Source organism: Erythrolamprus reginae, chromosome 13, assembly GCF_031021105.1.
Source record: "Erythrolamprus reginae isolate rEryReg1 chromosome 13, rEryReg1.hap1, whole genome shotgun sequence".
Classification (NCBI taxonomy): domain Eukaryota; kingdom Metazoa; phylum Chordata; class Lepidosauria; order Squamata; family Dipsadidae; genus Erythrolamprus; species Erythrolamprus reginae.
The window spans coordinates 11,177,489-11,201,917 of NC_091962.1; the positions used below are offsets into that span (position 1 = coordinate 11,177,489).

At 41.4% G+C, this 24,429-nt stretch overlaps 1 protein-coding gene across 5 annotated transcripts in view; it reads right to left on the bottom strand.

The window, feature by feature from the left end:
• Window positions 1-8,807: 8,807 nt before the first annotated feature.
• S100A1 (S100 calcium binding protein A1) overlaps window positions 8,808-24,429 on the bottom strand; it is a 61,205-nt gene continuing 45,583 nt past the window's right edge. For 3 of the 5 annotated variants that reach the window (XM_070766418.1, XM_070766420.1, XM_070766417.1), the window contains 2 exons: window positions 12,452-12,600; window positions 8,808-9,166 (listed from right to left, as the gene is read on the bottom strand). In XM_070766418.1, the coding sequence (XP_070622519.1) occupies window positions 9,023-9,166; window positions 12,452-12,592 (285 nt within the window). In that variant the 5' untranslated portion in view covers window positions 12,593-12,600 and the 3' untranslated portion in view covers window positions 8,808-9,022. Of the gene's footprint in view, window positions 9,167-12,451; window positions 12,601-16,634; window positions 16,840-22,325; window positions 22,432-24,429 lie in introns of those variants that run through there. The other 2 variants (XM_070766419.1, XM_070766421.1) reach the window with 2 other exon arrangements.

Genomic DNA, 24,429 nt, shown 5'->3' on the forward strand with positions numbered 1-24,429 from the left:
AAGCGACGAATAACTCCTCGTTTAACCGACGAGGGGGCGGAGCCTCCCTGACGTGTAGTTGTCCATCACGCGGCCCACAGGCCCGCAAGGGGAGGCGGTGCTTAGCAGCTGTGGGCGGGGCGCCACGTTCTATATGAATGGCGAAAGGAAACACTTTTTAACCTTTTCAGTTTTTATTTGTCGCCCTTTCTTTTAAAGCTCGGAGTTGATTCCCAAAAGTCGACTTGCAGCATGGCTAGTTGTCTCAGCATGGGAGGGGTAGTCTTTTGCATTTTGTCTGGCCAAGGCCCCCCCGGCCATTTTGTGAATGCGCCCGCAAAACCCACATATCCCTAGGCCTGAGTCCCTTTCCCAGATTCCCCCAGGCTCCCCTCTTGCCTTAAGAACCCGATTGCCTTCCTCCCTCTCTTCACCAACACCCCCCCTCAAGTCCTCTATATAAACCAACAATAACTGAGCTATGTCTGTTTAGCTGAGGTAAAGCAGACTTCCACAAGAGGGAGCTAGAGTCCATAGCTTATTTGTCTGAGTCACCCTGGCCCTTCTATGACTTGTGGACTTCAACTCCCAGAATTCCTGATCCAGTCATGCTAGCTGAGGAATTCTGGGAGCTGAAGTCCACATGTCAAAGAAGAGCCAACTTTGCCTACCCCTGGTATCCTCAGCAATCTCCCTGTATTGTAGTCATGTATTGTAGCTAAAATGTGTTTAGGCTTGATATCTTCGTTGATTATGACAAAGACAAAGGTAAAAAAAGACTACGCACTTAGTAATATTTGGATTGTAATTCTGATTTATTATGTGTATGACTTTAGACTGAAGATGTTATTTCTCAAAGTGAACGGTTAGCATATCTGTGTGTGGCTGAGAATTTTTTCGCACCTGATCTCAACCTAAACGTTTCTGTGTGTGCACAACCTTGGAAAAAATTACTCTGCTCATACACAACCTACAAGGTCCCTTCCAACTCTGATAAGTAAAGGTGGTCGTAAAGCTTTCTGGACCTTAAGAGACTATAAAAGGTGTGAAAAATACAGGAGGAAATGTCAAACCACAGAAACCACAGCTTTCCTAGTGCAGGCTTAACCACAAATGAGCTACAGGAAATTTATAGGCTTCTTGCAAAAAAAATCTGAGTGTCCATCTCAACTAGGAAACCGACACGTGGTAATTTAGCTTTCTTTTCAGTAGGGCAACAAGGGCTGATCCATATTGTAACCCGTCGTAGATATTTATGTGTTTACTTCGAAGGGCTAGATAATTATCATTGGCTTTTCCTTAAAGAGTTGTCCAGGGGTTCCGATATGGTTTTTCTGCTTCAATGCTCTGAACCTATTTGTGCCAATAAAGCCAACTTTATCCTGACTCTACCGTCTTAGTCTTTTCCTTCCTGCAACACACACACAAACACACACCAGAGACCAGACCAGGTGCAGTGCACACTAAACAGCTTTAATCTCTCAGCAGGCAGTTTGCAAGGCACCTGGGGGTTGTCAGGACGAGGGTAGTTAATGTCCGTTTGAACATTAAATCATCCCGGAGAGCGCAGTCATTTGTTTTCAAAGCAAGATTTCTTTTTATTATAAAAGTACGAAAGTAAATATGTCACGAGGGACAAAGGAAAAATACTATCTTCACATTATGGAGTCTAAGACAGGAATGAAACAAAGGAAATATGGAGACAGGCATAAAGACGGATATAATAATGTGGCAGGATATTACATCATAATATGGGTGGATCTAATAAAACACACACACCAATGTCCCTGATGACCGCCAAAGAAGGGGGGTCACGCTGAATATTGACAGCCCCAGAGACATTCAGAGACATTCAGTAATTAAATATTATTTAATTACTGAATGTCTCTGAATGTCTCTGGGGCTGTCAATACTCAGCGTGACCCCCCTTCTTTGGCGGTCATCAGGGACATTGGTTCACATAAGGCACATTTTCTTGGAGAGGGATTCCTGTTGGCCAGCTGGCAGTGGTTTACACAGCACCTCAGCCATCTGTTCAGTTCTGGGCACATAGTGTAATTTCACGAATCCTTGTTTTACGGATTCTCTTACATTCTTATATCTTATGTCGATGTGCCGTGAAAGCGACCCAACTAATTCAGCTTCAGATAGGGACCTAACTGAAACACTGCCCTCCATAATAGCAATTGGTTTCGTGGGATGGCCCCAAATACTATCAACGAGAGCAGAAACATTGGTTAAAGCATCACAACAATGAGAAACAGAAGCATATTTAGCCTCAGCGGAAGAACAAGAAACAAAATTCTGCTTTCTAACTTCCCAATAAATGGGACAACCATTCAAAAACATTATGTAACCAGAAGTACTTCGTCGTGTTTCTATATCACCTGCAAAATCAGAATCTGCGTAGCAAACTAACTCGGGAAACATGTCGTGTTTCGGCTCCAAGAACAACTTCGTGTCCTTCGTGTGCTTCATGTATCTCAGCAGCCTCTTTATGCATCTCCAGTGAAATCGAGTGGCTTTGCCCACGTACCTTGACAAAAGATTCACACTCAGTGAAATGTCGGGTCTTGTCCAGCTGCTAATGTGTAACAGTGACCCAATGACTGCCCGATAAAGTATTTGGTTTTCAAATTGAGGACTATCTTGTTGTGTCAACCAGTAAAAATCTGTTTGCATTGGAGAGCCGCACGGGTGTGCGTCAGCCATCCTGCAATTTTGCAAAAGTTGATCAATCTTGTTTTCTTGTGAGAGGCTAAACCCCTTCTGGGTTTTTGCAATCTGAACTCCTAGAAAATTATGTATGCGCCCTAAGCTTTTCAGTGTGAAATGTCTTTCTAAACCTTTTGCAAAAGCTTCACTCATGCGTTTGTTGGGACCAATGTAAACAATGTCATCGACGTGAACAAGTATAATTTCACAAACGTTACCTCGCCCTTTTGTAAACACGCATTCATCAGAGTCGGACTTAATAAAGCCCATTGAATTTAGCTTGACAATGAGACAACGGTGCCACATTGAGGCTGACTGTTTCAATCCGTAGAGACTTTTTTGCAGGTACCAGACATCGCCTTCTAGATCCTGGAACCCGGGGGCGCTCTGCACGTAGATTTCTTCATTTAGATCAGCATTCAGATAAGCAGTTTCAACATCAAACTGGTAAACTTCTAAATTCAAGGCAATAGCTGTGGTTAAGGCAATTTTGACACTTTCATTTTTAACTGTAGGTGAGAATGTATCTGAGTAATCTTCGGGATACACCTGTGAGTAGCCTTGCGCTACTAATCTGGCTTTGTATATTTCCTCACCATTTGGTTTTCGTTTAATTCTGTAGACCCATCGTGTGACAACAATCTTCTTGTTCATTGGAGGCTCAACACATTGAAACACTTTAAGTCTCTTTAAACTGTCCAGTTCATTTTCCATTGCCTCGTACCATTTTTCTTGTTCAGGCTCAGGTAACTGTCTTATTTGAGAAAAGTTCCCAGGAGGAAGTGCGACATTGTCACAAAGAAAAGGGAAAGGTTCGGGTAATACTTGCCGTTGGTATCTCTTTGGAGGAATTCCTTTTGTGGTTCTCTCCGAACGTCTTGGAACTGTGGCCCATCCTTCATCTTGGTCATCTCCGTCTCCCATTGCATCGCTAGGGTCATCATCTGCGACTGTTGAAGACTGTGCATCGTCGTCTTGTGGATCAGGTTGCGCTGTACCTTGAACATCATCCTTAGGAAAATAAACTGAAGTATCATTACTGTGTATTCTGCACCAATTTGTATTTTCCTCGAATTTAGCTGAGCTGGAAAAAAAAGCTCTGTGATAAGTGTCAGCAAATTTGTAGTACTTAGAACTTTCATCAAAACCTATAAATCTCAGTCTCTCTGACGCTGGGCCTCCTTTTCTCCTTTGATCTAGTGGAATGTTAACCATGGCATACGAGCCAAAAATGTGGAGGTTTCGAATATTAGGCTTCTTTGCATGAAGCAAGTAGTAAGGAGTCTGTTGTATAACACTGCTCCATGTACGGTTAACAATGTAATTGGCATACCTGAGTGCTTCGCCCCAGTATAGATTGTCCATGTCAGCATCCTCTAGAAGGCAACGAAACATAGTCTGTAGGACCCCCTGGCGTCTCTCAGCAATACCGTTATGAGGGGCCGAATAAGGTGCTGACGTTTGATGACAGATTCCATTCCTTTTCATCCATCCTTGTAATTGTTGTGACATGAATTCTCCACTATCACTTTGTATTCTTCTGATGCGGACATCGTATTGAGTTAGCATCTCTGCAGCAAAGTCTTTAAAGATTTGAAAGGCCTCAGATTGTTGTCTCATTAGGTACACAAACCCATATCTAGAATAACTATCAACAATAGTCAAGAAGTACTTATAATTAGTTTTAGTAGGCCGAAACGGACCGACAATGTCGGTATGAACCAAATCAAAAATGCGTGAAGATAAACGTGTGGCATGCTGAGCGATAGGTGCCGCTTCAGATTTAGACGAGTTACAAACAGAACAGTCTAAATGAATTTTGCAATTACTATCAACCTTAAAACCCTTTACAAATTCAGGCATCTTGGATAAGACTGGATAAGAGGCATGGCCCAAACAGCGGTGCCAACGGTGGACACACCTGGAATGAAAATATTTGCTTGTTAATGCAGGTTTGACATTTGCAATATCACGAGGACCCTCTTGAACCTCATTGGATTTAGGAGCCTTTGTTTCTATAGGGGCAACAGGTTTTCTCTCTGGACCTGTGCTTTCGCCCTTTGGAACTTTCATACTTACACCAACCTTTACGTGAGGATTTGGCTTTAAGTAGTAAACACCTACAATTGGAAAAGCAGTGGCAATGACTTTCCCGTTCTTGACAACGTAGCCTTCGTTTAGTTCAAAAGTCACTTTGGAACCTAAGTCTTCATTTAAGCGATAGGTGCTGAGTAAGTTGCTTGTAGCTTGTGGAACGTATAAAACACGTGGAATCATTTCGTCTAACTCTTTTATGTAGACAGTTCCTTCCCCTTCAACTTTGCACAAGTGATTTGATACGGCATGTAGCTCTTTAATATTAGTCTTATGAAATTCTATGAAAAGTTCTCTTTGGTAGGTGATGTGAAAAGCTGCTCCGCTGTCTAGTGTCCATAAATGTCGAATGTCGTACTGCGAACTTTTCTGTGGAACATTGTTCAGGACCAAAGAACCGATGATATTCATTTGCATATCATCTATAGGATCGTAAACCTTACTCACAATTTGCTGTGCATCTGGATTATCTCCATCTCTTGCAGAGAAAAAGTCTTCTTCGGTTGGAGTTTCCATTTGATCAGAGGGTTGTGCTTGCATGCTTGGAGAGCGTTTTTCCTTGGTTTTATTTATCAGAGATTGGATATGATCTAATTGATCTTGTGACATTTGAGCAAAGAAGGACTCTGTAAATGACTGCGCGGCCATCTCCGGTGCCCAGAACCTGCGCAAAAAAATGGAGGACGTTTATTCATACCCTGCCTTTATTATTATTTTCTTCAAATAACAGCCTAATGTCTTAATTACTACCCCAAATTGGCTCCATTATTTTTTTAAAAAAATATTCTTGATGATTGACTCCTAAGGACAACCAGAAACTGACCAGCTGCCGCCCAGAAGAATGGAATGGAATAGAATAACTTGGTCACTTTGAATGAGCCAGGGTGGCACAGCAGGTAGAGTTCTGTACTGCAGGCCACTGAAGCTGACTGTAGATCTGAAGGTCAGCGGTTCAAATCTCATCACCGGCTCAAGGTTGACTCAGCCTTCCATCCTTGCGAGGTGGATAAAATGAGGACCCGGATTATGGGGGCACTAGCGTGCTATTAAAAAGTGCTATTGTTAACATGTTGTAAGCCGCCCTGTGTCTAAGGAGGGCGGCATAAAAATTGAATAAATAAATAAATGTACACTAATTGGCGCACATTAAAAATGAAATTTTGTCGCATAACAGAGTCGCCACTTCCACCATAACACTACACATAGTGAGATAGATAAAAAGTAAATACAAAACAATGTAAGCCAACCTGGCTTTTCGGTAGGGACTGGGGCTGTTAAGCTACCACTTTGGGTTAATGTTATTTTTATAATGGTTTTATTCTTGTTTTATGACTGTAACTATATTTTATATTACCTTATTACTGTTAGCTGCCCAGAGTGCATTTGGAATTGAGTGGCATATAAATGCAGCTAATTAATGAATGAATGTATATAGCCACATCTATATTTCTATGTTTATTTTAACTTAGATTAAATTAGTGTGCATTTTAACTTAGATTTCTTACACATTTTTATAACTTTAAGCCTCAATATAACTTTTTATAACTTTTTATATTTATAAGTCGCCCTGAGTTGCAGGAGAAGGGCGGCATAGAAATCTAATAAGAAAACAAATATTATATATTTATTATTCTATATTTATTTATATTAATCCCCAGCTGTGCAGGCAGCAGCCACAGAAGCTCCTCAGGCCATTGGGCGGTGGGCACTCTGTAAACCAGCCTACCCTGAGGGGTGGTTGTTGTAGCAGGGGAAATTCAAGAATTATTATTTTTTAATTGCTTGGGGATGGGGCAAACACCCCCCCCCCCCCCTCAGCAAGGCCAAACATTCAAGGAAGGCGTCTCCCAGCCTGGCATTCCCCCCCCCCCAAAATAAACCCATGTCTAAGCAAATGCTGGACTACAACTCCCATTATACCCAGGATAAGGAAGAACTGCAATATCCATAATACACAGCCGCCCAAAATGGGACATGCGATCCAGAAGAGCCCCCCCATCCTTAAGCGCCAGGTGAGAAATATGCGAAAGAAAGCGGCTCAATCCCTCTCCACCGGAAGTGCACACACCCCTTCCGGTAGGCCGCATTTCGAGCCTGTCACGCGGGCCAACTGTCCCAGACCCACCCACCCTTCCCAATACCACCTGGCCACCCCTGACGGGTCCCTCACCGTCGGGGTCGAGGCTCGCCCGGTTTGTTTTGCGACTCTGCCGGCGACTGCGACGGGAGGCTCCGTTCAGGCCTCGCCCGGCCGGCCCCGGCGGTGGTGGTTCTCCCCTTCACTTAGCCGACCCTCGAGAGCATCCCGACCCGCTCTCCGCCGCTGCTGCCGCTCCGCCGCCGCGGCTTCTTCTGCCTCTCCGGCTCTCAAATCTCCCCTTAGAAAAAGCCCGACAGAATGGTGCCGTCCAAGGCTTTTGTTTTCTTCACAGCTCGCGCATGCGCCGGCGAGGCGCAGGAGGGGGGGAACTCGGCTTTGCCCCCCTCTCGCGAGTAGCGCAGGCGCGGGAGAAGTCCGAGCGCGCGAGGAAAAAAGGGCGGGGACCCAAGCGACGAATAACTCCCGCAAGGGGAGGCGGTGCTTAGCGGCTGTGGGCGGGGTGCCACGTTTTTATGAATGGCGAAAGGAAACACTTTTTAACTTTTTCAGAGTTTTTATTTGTCGCCCTTTCTTTTAAAGCTCGGAGTTGATTCCCAAAAGTCGGCTTGCAGCATGGCTAATTGTCTCAGCATGGGGGGGGGGAGGGGTAGTCTTTTGCATTTTATCTGACTAAGGCCCCCCTGCCATTTTGTGAATGCGCCCGCAAAGCGCACATATCCCTAAGTCTGAGTCCCTTTCCCAGATTCCCCCAGGCTCCCCTCTTGCCTTAAGAGCCCCAGATTGCCTTCCTCCCCCTCTTCACCAACACCCCCCTCAAGTCCTCTATATAAACCAACAATATATATTATAACTGAGCTATGTCTGTTTAGCTGAGGTATAGCAGACTGCCACAAGAGGGAGCTAGAGTTCATAGCTTATTTGTCTGTTTCTCTTTGTCTAAGCCAGGGGTAGGCAAACTTGGCCCTTCTATGACTTGTGGACTTCAACTCCCAGAATTCCTGAGCCAGTCATGCTAGCTGAGGGATTCTGGGAGCTGAAGTCCACATCTCATAGAAGAGCCAACTTTGCTTACCCCTGGTCTAAGCTGTTCACTGTTCACTATATGTATCCTCAGCAATCTCTCTGTATTGTAGTCATGTATTGTAGCTAAAATGTGGTTAGGCTTGATATCTTTGTTTGCTGATTATGACAAAGACAACTGGTAAAAAAAGACTACATACTTTCTGGACCTTAAGAGACTAAAAGGTGTGAAAAATACAAGGGGAAATGTCAAACCACAGAAACCACAGCTTTCCTAGTGCAGGCTTAACCACAAACGAGCTACAGGAAATTTGTAGGCTTCTTGCAAAAAAAATCTGAGTCCATCTCAACTAGGAAACGGACACGTGGTAATTTAGCTTTCTTTTCAGTAGGGCAACAAGGGCTGATCCATATTGTAACCCGTCGTAGATATTTCTGTGTTTACTTTGAAGGGCTAGATAATTATTTATTTATTTATTAAATGTATTTATTAAATTTGTATGCCGCCCCTCTCTATTGGCTTTTCTTTAGGAGTTGTCCAGGTTTTTTTTTTATCATGTAGACCTCTCATATTTTCGTATAAACCTATCATATAAACCTCACAAACGGCCCTTTTCCTTTATGTTACTATCATCAATTCTTTCTCCATAAATAAACTCATGTAATTATATTTTCATGCCAAATAGTCCATCGATGACTTTATTTTTTTTCCTTCTTCCTCTAATACCACTGTTTTTCTTCTTAAATAAATGCAGAATACCATTAATAATTAAAGTTTTCTTGCAGTGAACCTATTTGTGCCAATAAAACCAACTTTATCCTGACTCCGCCGTCTTTGTCTTTTCCTTCCTGCAACACACACGCACACACAAACACACACCAGAGACCAGACCAGGCGCAGTGCACACTAAACAGCTTTAATCAGCAGTGCTGTCTCAGCAGGCAGCTTGCAAGGCACCTCGGGTTGCTCCCAGCGAGCAGAGAAGCCGCAGGCAAAGGGGCAAAAAAAGACATATTGCGAAGGGAGAGCAAATGGCTGCCGGGATTGAATGCCCCCGCACCCCACCCCAAAACTCCCGAGCTTTGCGTTCCCGCAACCACCACTGGTGGAGCTCAGGTTTCCTCCGCGAAGAAAGGGTTGCAAGCCACGGTTAATGCAGCTATCAGGATCACGAATTCCTGGAAATCCACTTCCCCATCGCCGTTCTCGTCCAAGTCATGCATGATCTTGTCCACCACCTCTGGATCTCTTTGAGTCTGCAAAAAAAAAACATTAAAAAACCCCAAACGGATAAGGATTTGGGGTGATGTGAAAATCCACGAGTCATAGGATCCGGCCTTCCAGTCACCAATCAACCCCCGGCGTTCATCCAGCTCCTTGACTTGTTTTTTTCAAAGATTCCGTTCCTTTTCGCAAAAATGGACCTGTTTGCAGACCCCGGTTTAATTTCCCAGAATTCCCTTGGTCTGAAGTGAGAACTTTGGGCAAGCATTAAACCGGAGGTCTTACGACTTGGCAACTTTTAAGACTTGTGGACTTCAACTCCCAGGATTCTCCAGCTAGCGTAGAATTAGAAATAGAAATAGAGTAACTGGCTGGAGGATTCTGGGAGTTGAAGTCCACAAGTCTTAAAAGTTGCCAAGTTGGAAGACCTCTGCATGAAATCAATGCCTGCATTGGTCCAGTGCAGGGGTAGGCCAAGTTGCCTCTTCTATGACTTGTGGACTTCAACTCCCAGAATTCCTGAGCCTGTCATGCTAGCTGAGGAATTCTGGGAGTTGAAGTCCACATGTCATGCAAGAGCCAACTTCGCCTACCCCTGGTCCAGCGCATGGAAGTCTAGCCAACAAACAAGCCAGGTTTACGCAGGCGCCTCATCGGCCTTCCCTTGTACAAAACCTGGCCTTTTTTTTTTTTTTTAACTGACCCTGTAAAATATTTTTTTCTTTTCTGACTATCCGGTTGAAGAATGGTCAATAGTACAGAAAAAAACCCCATTCTCTAAATTAAAGCCAACACAAAAGGAAACTGATCCGAGTTTTTAAAAGTCAACTGTTAAGGTGCTGTGAGTTGTAGTCCTGCTTCAGGCATGAAAGCCACGTGGGTGACCTTGGGCCCATCACCAAGAGACTGGGCGTTCTACTTCTAGTTGAGCAGAAGTTGGACTGGTCAGAATAGAATAGAATAGAATAGAATATAGAATAGAATAGAATAGAATACACAATAATATAGAATGGAATATAGAATAGAATAGAATACAGCATAATATAGAATAGAATATAGAATAGAATACACAATAATATAGAATGGAATATAGAATAGAATAGAATAGAGAATAATATAGAATAGAATAGAGAATAGAATAGAATACACAATAATATAGAACGGAATATAGAATAGAATACAGCATAATATAGAATGGAATATAGAATAGAATAGAATAAAGAATAATATAGAATAGAATAGAATACAGCATAATATAGAATGGAATATAGAATAGAATAGAATGCACAATAATATAGAATAGAATATAGAATAGAATAGAATACAAAATAATATAGAATGGAATATAGAATAGAATAGAATAGAATGCACAATAATATAGAATAGAATAGAATACAAAATAATATAGAATGGAATATAGAATAGAATAGAATGCACAATAATATAGAATAGAATATAGAATAGAATAGAATACAAAATAATATAGAATGGAATATAGAATAGAATAGAATACAGAATAATATAGAATGGAATATAGAATAGAATAGAATACAAAATAATATAGAATGGAATATAGAATAGAATAGAATACAGAATAATATAGAATGGAATATAGAATAGAATACAGAATAATATAGAATAGAATATAGAGTAGAATAAAATACACAATAATATAGAATGGAATATAGAATAGAATAGAATACAGAATAATATAGAATAGAATATAGAATAGAATAGAATACACAATAATATAGAATGGAATATAGAATAGAATAGAATACAAAATAATATAGAATGGAATATAGAATAGAATAGAATACAGAATAATATAGAATGGAATATAGAATAGAATACAGAATAATATAGAATAGAATATAGAGTAGAATAAAATACACAATAATATAGAATGGAATATAGAATAGAATAGAATACAGAATAATATAGAATAGAATATAGAATAGAATAGAATACACAATAATATAGAATGGAATATAGAATAGAATAGAATACAAAATAATATAGAATGGAATATAGAATAGAATAGAATACAGAATAATATAGAATAGAATATAGAATAGAATAGAATACAGAATAATATAGAATAGAATATAGAATAGAATAGAATACACAATAATATAGAATGGAATATAGAATAGAATAGAATAGAGAATAATATAGAATAGAATAGAATATAGAATAGAATAGAATACACAATAATATAGAATGGAATATAGAATAGAATAGAATACAGCATAATATAGAATGGAATATAGAATAGAATAGAATAAAGAATAATATAGAATAGAATATAGAATAGAATAGAATACAAAATAATATAGAATGGAATATAGAATAGAATAGAATGCACAATAATATAGAATAGAATATAGAATAGAATAGAATACAAAATAATATAGAATGGAATATAGAATAGAATAGAATACAGAATAATATAGAATGGAATATAGAATAGAATAGAATACAAAATAATATAGAATGGAATATAGAATAGAATAGAATACAGAATAATATAGAATCGAATATAGATTAGAATAGAATACAGAATAATATAGAATAGAATATAGAATAGAATAGAATACACAATAATATAGAATGGAATATAGAATAGAATAGAATACAGAATAATATAGAATGGAATATAGAATAGAATAGAATACACAATAATAGAGAATGGAATATAGAATAGAATAGAATACAGAATAATAGAGAATAGAATAGAATATAGAATAGAATAGAATACAGAATAATAGAGAATAGAATAGAGAATAGAATAGAATATAGAATAGAATAGAATACATAATAGTATAGAATAGAATAGAATACAGATGAATAAAGTAGGAATAGAATAGAATAGAATACAAATGAATAAAGTAGGAATAGAATAGAATAGAATACAGATGAATAGAGTAGGAATAGAATAGAATAGAATAGAATACAGACAAATAAAGTAGGAATAGAATAGAATAGAATACAGACGAATAAAGTAGGAATAGAATAGAATACAGATGAATAGAGTAGGAATAGAATAGAATACAGACGAATAGAGTAGGAATAGAATAGAATACAGATGAATAAATTAGGAATAGAATAGAATACAGATGAATAGAGTAGGAATATAGAATAGAATAGAATAGAGTAGGAATAGAATAGAATAGAGAATGGAATAGAATACAGATGAACAGAATAGGAATAGAATAGAGTATAGAATAGAATAAAGAATAGAACAGGAATAGAATAAAGAATAGAATAAAGAATAGAAGAGAACAAGAATGAATTAGAATTAAATAGAACAGAACCTCCAGGAGGCAGCCCAGTTCATTCTGCAGCAATTCCTTCAGCTCCTTCTTGCTCAACTTATACTTGTCGCCTTCCTTGCCGGAATAATTGTGGAAGACGGAGATGAGGGTGTCCACGGCGGTCTCCAATTGCGACGCCATCCTGGGGCCTGCCGAGAGAGAAGGAGGATGCTGAAGGCACACACCTGTATTGCAAACACCCTGGCATTGCCTGTCTAAAGACCACGTGGCAAAGAAGGATGGAGGAAGGGAGGGGGGACTCTCTTTTATTTTATTTTCCTTCTATCTCCTCCCTCCCTCCTTCCCCTCTATATATCTACTCATCTATCTTCCTTCCTTCATACTTATCTATCTGTCTGTCTGTCTGTCTGTCTGTCTGTCTGTCTGTCTGTCTATCTTTATTTGTTTATTTATCATATATCCTATTTATCTATCCATCTATCCTTCTATACCATCTATCATAGTCTATATCATCTCTCTATGATCTATATCTGTCTTCTATCTATCCATCCATCTATATTAGCTATCTTGAACATATCTATCTATCTATCTATCTATCTATCTATCTATCTATCTATCTATCTATCTTTATTTATCATCTATCCTATTTATTTATCTATCTATCCATCTATCATCTGCCCTTCTATACCATCTATCATACTGTATATCATCTCTCTCTATGTCTTCTATCTATCCATCCATCTATATTAGCTATCTCGAACATCTATCTATCTATCTATCTATCTATCTATCTATCTATCTATCTATCTATCTATCTACCCTTCTATACCATCTATCATACTGTATATCATCTCTCTATATCTATCTTCTATCTATCCATCCATCTATATTAGCTATCTCGATCATATCTACCTATCTACCTACCTACCTATCTACCTACCTACTTATTTATCTATCCTATTTCCAGTATTTTATCTTAGGATGGATCTATGTTTATCCCAGGCATGTTTATATTCAGTTACTGAGGATTTACCAACCATGTCTGCTAGAAGTCTACGCCTCCTTCAGTCAAGTAATATTTTCTCAGGTTGCTTCTGATCTTTCCCCCAACTAACTTCAGATTGTGCCCCCTTGTTCTTGGGTTCACTTTCCTATTGAAAACACTTCCCTCCTGGACCTTATTTAACCCTTTCACATATTTAAATGTTTCGATCGTATCCCCCCTTTCCCTTCTGTCCTCCAGACTCTACAGATTGAGTTCATGAAGTCTTTCCTGAGAAGTTTGATGCTTAAAACTTTCCACCATTTTTGTAGCCCGTCTTTGGACCCGTTCAATTTCGTCAATATCTTTTTGTAGGTGAGGTCTCCAGAACTGAACACAGTATTATTCCAAATGGGGCCTCACCAGCGCTCTATATAGCAGGATCACAATCTCCCTCTTCCTGCTTGTTATACCTCTACGTTTTATGCTTAAGATCTATTGAACGGGTCCAAAGACGAGCTACAAAAACGGTGGAAGGTCTTAAGCATAAAACGTATCAGGAAAGACTGGAGGACAGATATCTTACTTAACAACCCCAGCAAAAGAGGGCAAAACTCGTTTCACAAACATCTCAGCCACCGCAGAAATTGTGGGACTCCGAGTTGTTAAGCTGAGGATCGCGTACACATTCCAGGGAGGTTTCATCCAGGTGTGGCGGCCTTCCACCACCAAAGGGGGCAACCGACACAAGATATGAGATGAGGGATCAAGTGTCTGTGGCCGGTTCAGCATGGACAATGGCCACCGTCCCCAGAGGCCTCTCAGGTGACCGCCATGAAAAGGGTTTTTGTGGAACCCAAATCGGACGAGAACAGAGAAGTCGCGAAACCAGAAACCGGGGCGAGCAAATGATCCGAGTTCGGGTTACAGGCTGGGAACTCGCAAAGGATGTTTGAACTATTTCGATATCAATCATGCAAGAGGTTGGCATGAATTATTGAACCGGGCTCTTTGACTCTTTCTCCTGGGTTAAATGGGGCCAAAAAATCAGTTCAGACCGGGCTGGATAGCAAATCTCCCGCTACCGACTGCAGAATCTCGAATATGAGTCGAGGGAAGTAGGGAAAGCGAGTCGAATGCTTGGCTGCATAGCTAGAGGTATCACAAGCAAGAAGAGGGAGATTGTGATCCCGCTGTATAGAGGGCTGGTGAGGCCCCATTTCGTAAACTCCTTATAACCCACCTCTGTCGTCAAGCGTGGGGGAACTGAAACATCTCCCCCTGCCTATGTAGTTTTTTGTGTATGATATGACTGTATGTATGTTTTCGTATATTGGGGTTTCTTGTTTTTTTAGACTTTTAAATGTATTATTGTTATTTTAGATTCTAACTACTGTATTAGATTTGTCATTATATATTGTTTTTATCATTGCTGTGAGCCACCCCGAGTCTACGGAGAGGGGCGGCATACAAATCTAATAAATAATAATAATAATAATAATAATAATAATAATAATAATAATAATAATAATAATTTGGAATACTGTGCTCAGTTCTGGAGATCTCGCCTACAAAAAGAGATGGGTCAAATTGAACGGGTCCAAAGACGGGCTACACAAATGGTGGAAGGTCTTAAGCAGAAAACTTATCAGGAAAGACTTCATGAACTCAATCTGTAACTTGTTGCGTATATCCTAAGATTTTTATTAATATTGCTTCTTCATTGCTTATTTGACCCCTATGACAATCATGAAGTGTTGTACCACATGATTCTTGACAAATGTATATTTTATTTTATCTACGTTGAGAGCATATGCACCAAGACAAATTCCTTGTGTGTCCAATCACACTTGGCCAATAAAAATTCTATTCTATTCTATTCTATTCTATCTTGTATAGTCTGAAGGACAGAAGGAAAAAGGGGGACACGATCGAAACATTTAAATATGTCAAAGGGTTAAATAAGGTTCAGGAGGGAAGTGTTTTTAATAGGAAAGTGAACACAAGAACAAGGGGACACAATCTGAGATGAGTTGGGGGAAAGATCAAAATCAACATGAAAAAATATTATTTGACCGACAGAGTAGGAGATGCTTGGAACAAGCTTCCAGCAGACGTGGTTGGTCAATCCACAGGGACTGAATTTAAACATGCCTGGGATAAACATAGATCCATCCTAAGATAAAATACAGAAAATAGTATAAGGGCAGACTAGATGGACCAGGAGGTCTTTTTCTGCCGTCAGTCTTCTTTATGTTTCTATGAATGTGAATCCTGGAGGGATAAAGCCGACCTGGGATTTGATTCCGCTTGGCGATCCGAAAGGACCAATCGGGGCCAAAAGGAAATGGCGACACGGGGAGGCGGAGCCAGGAGCAAAAAAGGGGCAGCTCAGGAGGCGGAGCCAATGAACAGGGAGGCATCTCAGGGAAGAGGTAGGCATCGTCCTCGCTTTACGACCGCTGTTGGGGTGGTGTAGCTTTTGCAGGTTGCCAATTTAAGGCGGGGAATCTTCCGCTAAACACCCTACAAATCTGTTCAATTATCATTTGGGAAAAAGTGTGTTTGTGGAGCAATTGTGCTCCCCCAAAAAGATCGTTTTGCTGGACGTACAAACAGTCCTTGACTTAACAATAGTTCATTTAGTGACTGCTCCGAGTTACGACGGCCCTTAAAAGAGCCATGCAGGTCCTTTTTTTCACACAACGCCCATAGCGGCATCCTCGCGGTCGCACAATCCAAAGTTGGCAACCGACTCACATTTACAACGGGGTCGCAGTGTCCTGAGGTTATCCAACGGTCAATTTTGGAAGCCAGATTCACTTAACGACCGTGTGACAACTTCGGGGGTTCACTTAACAATGGCAGCAAGAGAGTTCCTAAAAAGGGGGGCAACCCCCCTCACATTTTAAACAAACATCTTTTCCTTTCGTAAACTCCTTAAAACCCACCTCTGTCGTCAAGCGTGGTGGAACTGAAATATCTCCCCCTGCCTATGTAGTTTTCTGTGTATGATATGACTGTATATATATTTTTTTATATATTGGGGTTTCTTGTTTTTTAGACTTTTAAAAATAAATTATTGTTATTTTAGAGTCTAACTATTAGATTTGTCATTATATATTGTTTTTGTCATTGCTGTGAGCCGCCCCGAGTCTACGGAGAGGGGCGGCATACAAATATAATTAATAATAATAATAATAATAATAATAATAATAATAATAATAATAATAATCTCACTTAGCGACGGCGGGATCGAAGAGAACAGACCCGCGCTTGCAATGCCAGCCGTCTCCCACCAGAGGGCGCCCGGCTCTTCCAACCTCTACCAACATGAAAAATCTGATATTGCAAGACTCCAGTGACAAATCTGAGCTATTTGCTGGAGCCCGGCCCTCATTCCAGCCCTCTGAATTTATGCTGGGTTTTCATTCCTCTCTCGACTCTTTCATTTCCTGTCCCTGAAAGAGTTGAGCAACCCCGGCTGCGTTCTTGTGGAACCAATCCGGTTCCTGCATTGTTAATCTCGCACAGCTGCAATTCCCAACTTGGAATGTTCCCGCAGCCACCCAAACCTTAGCCACAAAAGTTTGGATTTATTTTCCCAAACACAAAACTGGCGAGATCTGCAAAATATACCCCCCCCCCCTTTTTTTTAGGGTGTGTGTGTGTTGCCAACATAGAAATGTAGAAGATTGATGTCAGAAAAAGACCTCCTGGTCCATCTACAGTAGTCTTATACTATTTTTTGTATTTTATCTTAGGATGGATCTATGTTTATCCCAGGCATGTTTAAATTCAGTTACTGTGGATTTACCAACCACATCTTCTGGAAGTTTGTTCCAAGGATCTACTACACTTTCAGTAAAATAATATTTTCTCAAAATGGGTGAACAGTGCGGTCAGGCGGTAGGGAAAGCAAGTAGGATGCTTGGCTACATAGCTAGAGGTATCACAAGCAGGAAGAGGGATATTGTGATCCCCTTATATAGAGCGCTGGTGAGACCACATTTGGAATAATGCTGTGTTCAGTTCTGGAGACCTCACCTACAAAAAGATATTGACAAAATTGAACGGGTCCAAAGACGGGCTACAAGAATGGTGGATGATCTTAAGCATAAAACTGATCAGGAAAGACTTCATGAACTCCATCTGTGTAGTCTGGAGGACAGAAGGAAAAGGGGGGACATGATCGAAACATTTAAATATATTAAAGGGTTAAAGTCCAGGAGGGAAGTGTTTTTAATAGGAAAGTGAACCCAAGAACAAGGGGACACAATCTGAAGTTAGTTGGGGGAAAGATCAAAAGCAACATGAGAAAATATTATTTTACTGAAAGAGTAGTGGATCCTTGGAACAAACTTCCAGCAGATGTGGTGGATAAATCCATAGTAACTGAATTTAAACATGCCTGAGATAAACATATATCCATCCTAATATAGAATACAGAAAATAGTATAAGGGCAGACTAGATGGACCATGAGGTCTTTTTCTGCCGTCAGACTTCTATGTTTCTATGTTTCTCACATTGCTTCTGATCTTTCCCCCAACTAACCTCAGATTGTGTCCCCTTGTTCTTGGGTTCACTTTCCTATGAAAAACTCTTCCCTCCTGAACCTTATTTAACCCTTTAACATATTTAAATGTTTCAATCGTGTCCCCCCTTTCCCTTCTGTCCTCCAGACTATACAGATTGAGTTCATGAAGTCTTTCCTGATGCGTTTTATGCTTAAGACCTTCCACCATTTTTGTAGCCCGTCTTTGGACCCATTCAATTTGATCCATATCTTTTTGTAGTTGGAAGCATTATTATAATTGGGAAATAACAAAATCAACTTCCTTTAAAGAAAATCAAATTAAGATGTTTTATAGATGGCATCTTCCACCCTATAGGATCTCAAAGATGTTTCCTAATATTTCTCCTATTTGCTGGAATTGCAAAAACGAAATTGGGACATATTTTCATATATGGTGGCCCTGCCCTGAAGCTTGAAGTCCCTTTGTGAGTCTTTTCATAGGGTTGTTCATTCTGGAATGACCGTTTTACGTAGGATTCTTGTTTCGGGCACGCCGGGTACCAATCTGGATAAAGGGAAAGCGAGGCAAGACACACACAACCACACACACACACCAACACACGCAGAAAGCTGTTTACAACGTTTTGCTCTCTGTCCAAACAATGCTGCCATTTAGAGCCGCCGGCCTTCGCCCTTCCCTGTCCCTAGACTGCAAAATGCCCCTTTTGAACAGGGAGGAAATGGGGAACGAGAGGGCCAAATTAAGGGCCAAAAATAAAAAACCCAGGACTGAGAACCGCATTGAAAACGCCCGAAATCAGAAAAAAGACACTTGCAAGAGGGCAGAGCTGGCCAAATTGGGAAGGATTTTTCAAACTTTTCCAAACTTTGCAAATCAAAGGAAATCAAACTCTTTTTTAAAAGCCCTTAAAATCAAAACCTTCCTTCTTTCCTCTTATTCCTCCTGCTCCTCCTCCCCTCCTTTTTCTTCCTTCTTCCTCCTCTTCCTCCTGCCCCTTCTTCTTCCCCCTTCCTTCTTCTTCCTCCTCCTTTTCCCCTTCTTCTTTTTCTTCCTTCCTTCCTCCTCTTCCTCCTGCTCCTTCTTTTTCCCCCTTTCTCCTTCCCTCCTTCTTCTTCCTCCTCCTTTTTCCCTCCTCCTTTTTCTTCCTTCTTCCTCCTCTTCCTCCTGCTCCTTCTTCTTCCCTCTTCCTTCTTCCTTCTCCTTCCTCCTCCTCTTCCCCTTCTTCTTCTTCTTCCTTCCTTCCTCCTCTTCCTTCTTTCTTCTTCCTCCTCTCCCCCTCCTTTTTCTTCTTCCCTTCTCCTTTTTTCTTCTTCCTTCCTCCTCCTCTTCCTCCTGCTTTCTCTTCCTTCCTCCTCCTCCTTTTCTCTTTCTTTCTTCCTTCCTTCCTTCTCCTCTGCCTCTCTTCTTTTTTCTTCCATCCAGCAGAATCTTCTGCCTGGTATTATTATTATTATTATTATTATTATTATTATTATTATTATTATTATTTATTAGACTTGTATGCCGCCCCTCTCCGAAGACTCGGTATATTCACGTTGCTTTGAGCCTGGCTGCCTTTGGGGGTTATTTTAATCTCCCATCTATTTTTTCTACTTCTCTTCCTCTCTTCCATTTCGAGCCGAAATAAGCATCTCTCTGCAGTTTCCCGATATACAGGATAGTTCTCGACTTACAACAATTCATTTAGTGACGGTTCAAAGTTACAACGGGATTTTTTTTTTAAAAAAAGTGAGCATTGACCATTTTCCCACACTTAATGACCATTGCCAGCTCCCTGTGGGTCACATCATCAAAAATTCAGACCCCTGGCGAACTTTGGCGCCCAGTTGTGGCTGTAACAGATTTGAAGGTCATCTAGTCCAACCCCTTGCCCAAATTTCTAAATCCTTTTTTTTTTTAAAATCATCAGCCAGATTTTTTAAAAACAATTTAAAATTCTTTTAAGGTCCCCCAAAGACTAAATAAAGATAAATTTTTAAAAAAGCAGTCGATGGTCGATCTAAAATGACTTCATAGACAATCTGCGGGTTTGGCAATTTCCGATTCTTATCGCTTTTATTTCGAATTTCCATTTCATTCCATCTGAGACGAAGCGCCTCGCAACGTACTTGTCGGGGTGTTGCCCCAAATATTTGTGGTGTTTTTGTAAGCTCGGCAGGGAGACGCTCAGCTTGTGTTATTATTACTTTTATTATTGTTATTGTTATTATTATGAATCGCGTCTTGGTGATGACACGTAGGCCGGTGGAGAGCTTCGAATCCCTGCCAGAAACAGCTGATAAATATAAGAGAAATAAACCACGCATGCCACATGTGTTTTGAGGATGGGGAAATGGGCTTTTGCGGCCCTCGTTTAAACAATTGACAACAAAAGAGAAATGATTCACCAAAAACAGGCAAATCCTACAGGCAAGCTGTGCATTGTATCACAGCCAAAACACAAACCAAATTTCTGGGGTTTCCCACGAGTCGTTTGGCTCCATTTTACAACCTCCGCGGTTGTTAAGTGAAGTTAGCGCCAAGGTTGTTATGCAAATCCGTCTTCCCTACTGATTCGGTATGTCAAAATCAAAATTCATGGGATCGTGCCACGCCCGTCGTAAATATGAGACGTTTGACTTTTGATCGCGTGATTGGGTGGATACTGGGACGGTCGTAAGTAAGAGTCACTTATTTTGGTGGCAGTCACTAAACAGGCCCTTGTAAGTTGAGGACTATCTTTGAACAGCCGAAGAAATTTCTGCAAATCACCCAGGTTTTTTTCCTACACCCCAAACTCCGAATCCTTTGCGGAAACTTCAAATCCAACTAATTGAGACTCTTCATTTTCAAGCTTTTAAGTTCCAGAGGGGCTTCGCTCATTTTTTCTAGGGAAACTGCCACCGTCACCGGTCTGTTTCTCCCTGTTTTACTGGCAAAGCCCAACTCCCCTTCCTGGGCTTGGATTCGAATCCCCGTCAAGTTGGGTCATGAGTCATTAAAACGTAGGATACTCTTGTCGTTAAAAAGAGGTCACCCTTGACTTTTTCAGTCATTTCTTGAATTATTTTACTTTTTTCTTTTTTAACAATTTCACTAACATTTTGCCCCTGAATTATGCTGACTCTCAGGGACATAAAATGGCAAATGTTACTCCTTGGGCCAGCCCCAAACCGTGAATCTCTCAGGACCTGTTAAAAAATAAATAAAAATCTCCCCGGCTTAATTTCCAACGCGTTTTCTTCGGCCACAGCAAGAAATCTTTCCCACCCACCACCCACGAGAAAAATTCCCATTTAAAGGCAAGCGGATGTCCACCTATTTCCCGTTATTCCAAATAATGGCACGCTCCTAAAAAAAAAATAAACTTAAACCAACCTGGCTTTCCAATGGGAGGAAAATACAATATAAAATAAAGTAAAGTAAAATAAAGGAAAGGAATATAATATAAATATAATATAATCTAATATAATAAAGTATATTATAGTATAATATAGTATAGTATAGTATTATAGTATAGTATAGTATAGCATACAAATCTAAATAAATAAATAAATAAAAATAAGTATAGTATAGTATAGTATAGTATAGTATAGTATAGTATAGTATAGTATAGTATAGTATAGTATAATATACAGTAATATAATATAATATAATATAATATAATATAATATAATATAATATAATATAATATAATATAATATAATATAATATAATATAATATAATATAATATAATATAATATAATATAATATAATATAATATAATATAATATAATATAATAAAATGTAATAATATAAAAAACCCACCAAGCCAGGTTTTCATGCACCGGAGCCAAATTTCATTCGCTTTTTCCAAGGTTTACAGTAAAAACCCAAGGCAAAGGGTCTGCCCACCCCCCTCCCACCCCCAGCATGCTAACCCTGGTTTAGTTTAAACCTGGATTAAAAGCTTAGCTTTTCTGCGGTGCTGCGGGAGGCTAAACCTAAGTTAAACTTTATTGGTGAATCGAGGGAGATGTTTAAGCTTCCCAAACTGGTTAAGCTGTGTTGAACGCAGCCCACCCCAATCTTTAAATAATAATTAAAAATCTACTGAAAAGGCAATTAATGGATTCAGATTAAAAGTGTGATTTTGGGGAGAAAAGGGGGGGAGAGGGGGGACAAAGATCCTCGCAACAACCCACCCACCCACAAGATATTTTTGTGTGTGTATGTGTACATACACATACACACACACACACAAATATCTTCGGTACTGCATTGGAATTGCATCGGCGAATACCATCACGAATGTGGGTGGGTGGGAGATTTGGGGTGGGGTTGGGGAAGATAGGAGCGCGCCAAAGGTTGCAGGATCTAACCACTAGGCCACCCCCTACCCTCCCTGCCCCTTTTCAACGGGAAAGACTTACTGCAAAAGAGGATGGATGGGTTGCCTTGACGGATGGCTGGATGGAGAGAAGGGAGGAAGGGAGGAAGGATGGAGGGTTGTTGAGGGGGGAGAGTTTTGCTCTAAAATCCAAGCCACGGGACCACCCCTCCCCGACCCTCCCCACCGGGGACGACCAATAAGAAAGCTCTGGCAAGCCGGCACTGAAGACAGATGCTGGTTTGTTTGGGCTGGTGCAACACACAAAGCACAAAAGGGGGATTGTGTTGCAATCGGTCCCCGGAGGGAGTTTGGCCAACCTGTTTCCTAAAAATATAACAAGTGAGGCGGGGGCGGCGTTTCAAGGCCCTCCAGGCCAAAGAGCTGACTGGCGAGATTCGTTTAGTGACCGTTCCAACTTACGACACGCAGAAGGAAAGGGGGGGGGGGCGGAAGGGACAGCCGTTTCTCGCACCGTTGCGCCATTCCCCCCAAGGATCGAAATTTGGAGGATTGGCAACTGGTTTCGTGTTTATGACGGTCGCAGCTGTGGGGAAAAATATCTAGGGAGAGCTTAGCAGGATCAGAGCGATGGCCTCTGGGGAGCCCCCTGGCTTGGCTTCCGGAAGTGTGTGGGGGGGGGGAATCCAACACGGGGGTTTTTTAAAGAAGCGATTGGACAATTATTTGTCTGAAATGGGTCTAAAATTTCCTGCTTGAGAAGGGGGTTGGACTAGAAGACCTCCAAGGTCCCTTCCCACATTTTTATTCTGTTATCCTTCTTTCTTTTCTTTCTTCTTCTCCTTCGTTCTTTATCTTTCCTTCCTTCTCTCCTTCCTTCCTTCCTCTGTTCTTCCTTCCTTCCTTCCTCTCTTCTTCCTTCTTTCCTTCCTTCCTTTCTTCTTCCTTCCTTCCTTCCTCTCTTCTTCCTTCCTTTCTTCTTCCTTCCTTCCTTCCTCTCTTCTTCCTTCCTTCTTCTCCTCCTTCCTTCCTTTCTTCTTCCTTCCTTCCTTCCTCTCTTCTTCCTTCCTTCCTTCCTCTCTTCTTCCTTCCTTCCTTCTTCTCTTCTTCCTTCCTTCCTTCCTTCCTCTCTTCTTCCTTCCTTCCTTCCTTCCTTCCTTCTTTCCCACCCTCCTTCCTTCCTTCTCACTGGAGGTTTTCAAGAAGGGAGTAGACTCCCATTTATCTGAAGTGGTCCAAATTCTCCCACTTGACCAAGGGGTTGTTCTAGAATGACCTCCCAAGGCCCCTTCCAGCTCTGTTCTTCTGCCCTGCCATACTGGGACCCTCCGGCCATCAAGCTGGCATTCCTAGACAGACCTGACTCTAAGCACTGCACCGCGCTGCCTCTCCAGCCATCGGGGCTGCCTTTCCTCCTGCGGAACCTGCTCCAGCTTGTAGCCGGTGCCTGGCGGGTGTGCAGCTTGGGGAGAAGAACCTGTGGCGGGCAGCCCAGGTGTGTCAAGGGTGAGCGGGCGTGCGCAGGCAAGCGCCAGGTGCCTCTGGGAGGGGCCTCCAACCCCCAACATCTGGAAGCCCTGAAAGGGCTCCCTCTGGCCCCTCCCTCCCCTCTCCCTCACAGCAGCTGGCGGGGCCCCAGGAGGAACCAGTTGGTCCCGCCAGTCTGATTTGGGTGGGGCAGAAGCTGGCCTGGCCTTCTCCTTTGGGTCTCCCTGCCACTGAGAAGACGGGGAGGATGGGCTCGCGGGTGCCGAATGCGGGATTGGGAGGGGGGGGGGCTTTGAGTGGGAGGATAAGCTGGGCCTGGGGGTGATTGGAGTTGGTGGGTCCTTCCTTCCTTCCTTCCCTTCCTCCCTTCCTTTTCCGCCTTCCTTCCTCCCTTCCTTCTCCGCCTCCCTTCCCTTTCTTGTCTCCTTCCTTCTCCTCCTTCCTTCCTTCCTTCATTGTCTCCTTCCTTCTCCTCCTTCCTTCCTTCTCCTCTTTCCTTCCTTCCTTGTCTCCTTCCTTCTCCTCCTTCCTTCCTTCCTTCCTTGTCTCTTTCTTTCTCTTCCTTCCTTCTCCTCTTTCCTTCCTTCCTTCCTTGTCTCTTTCTTTCTCCTCCTTCCTTCTCCTCTTTCCTTCCTTCCTTCCTTCATTGTCTCCTTCCTTCTCCTCCTTCCTTCCTTCTCCTCTTTCCTTCCTTCCTT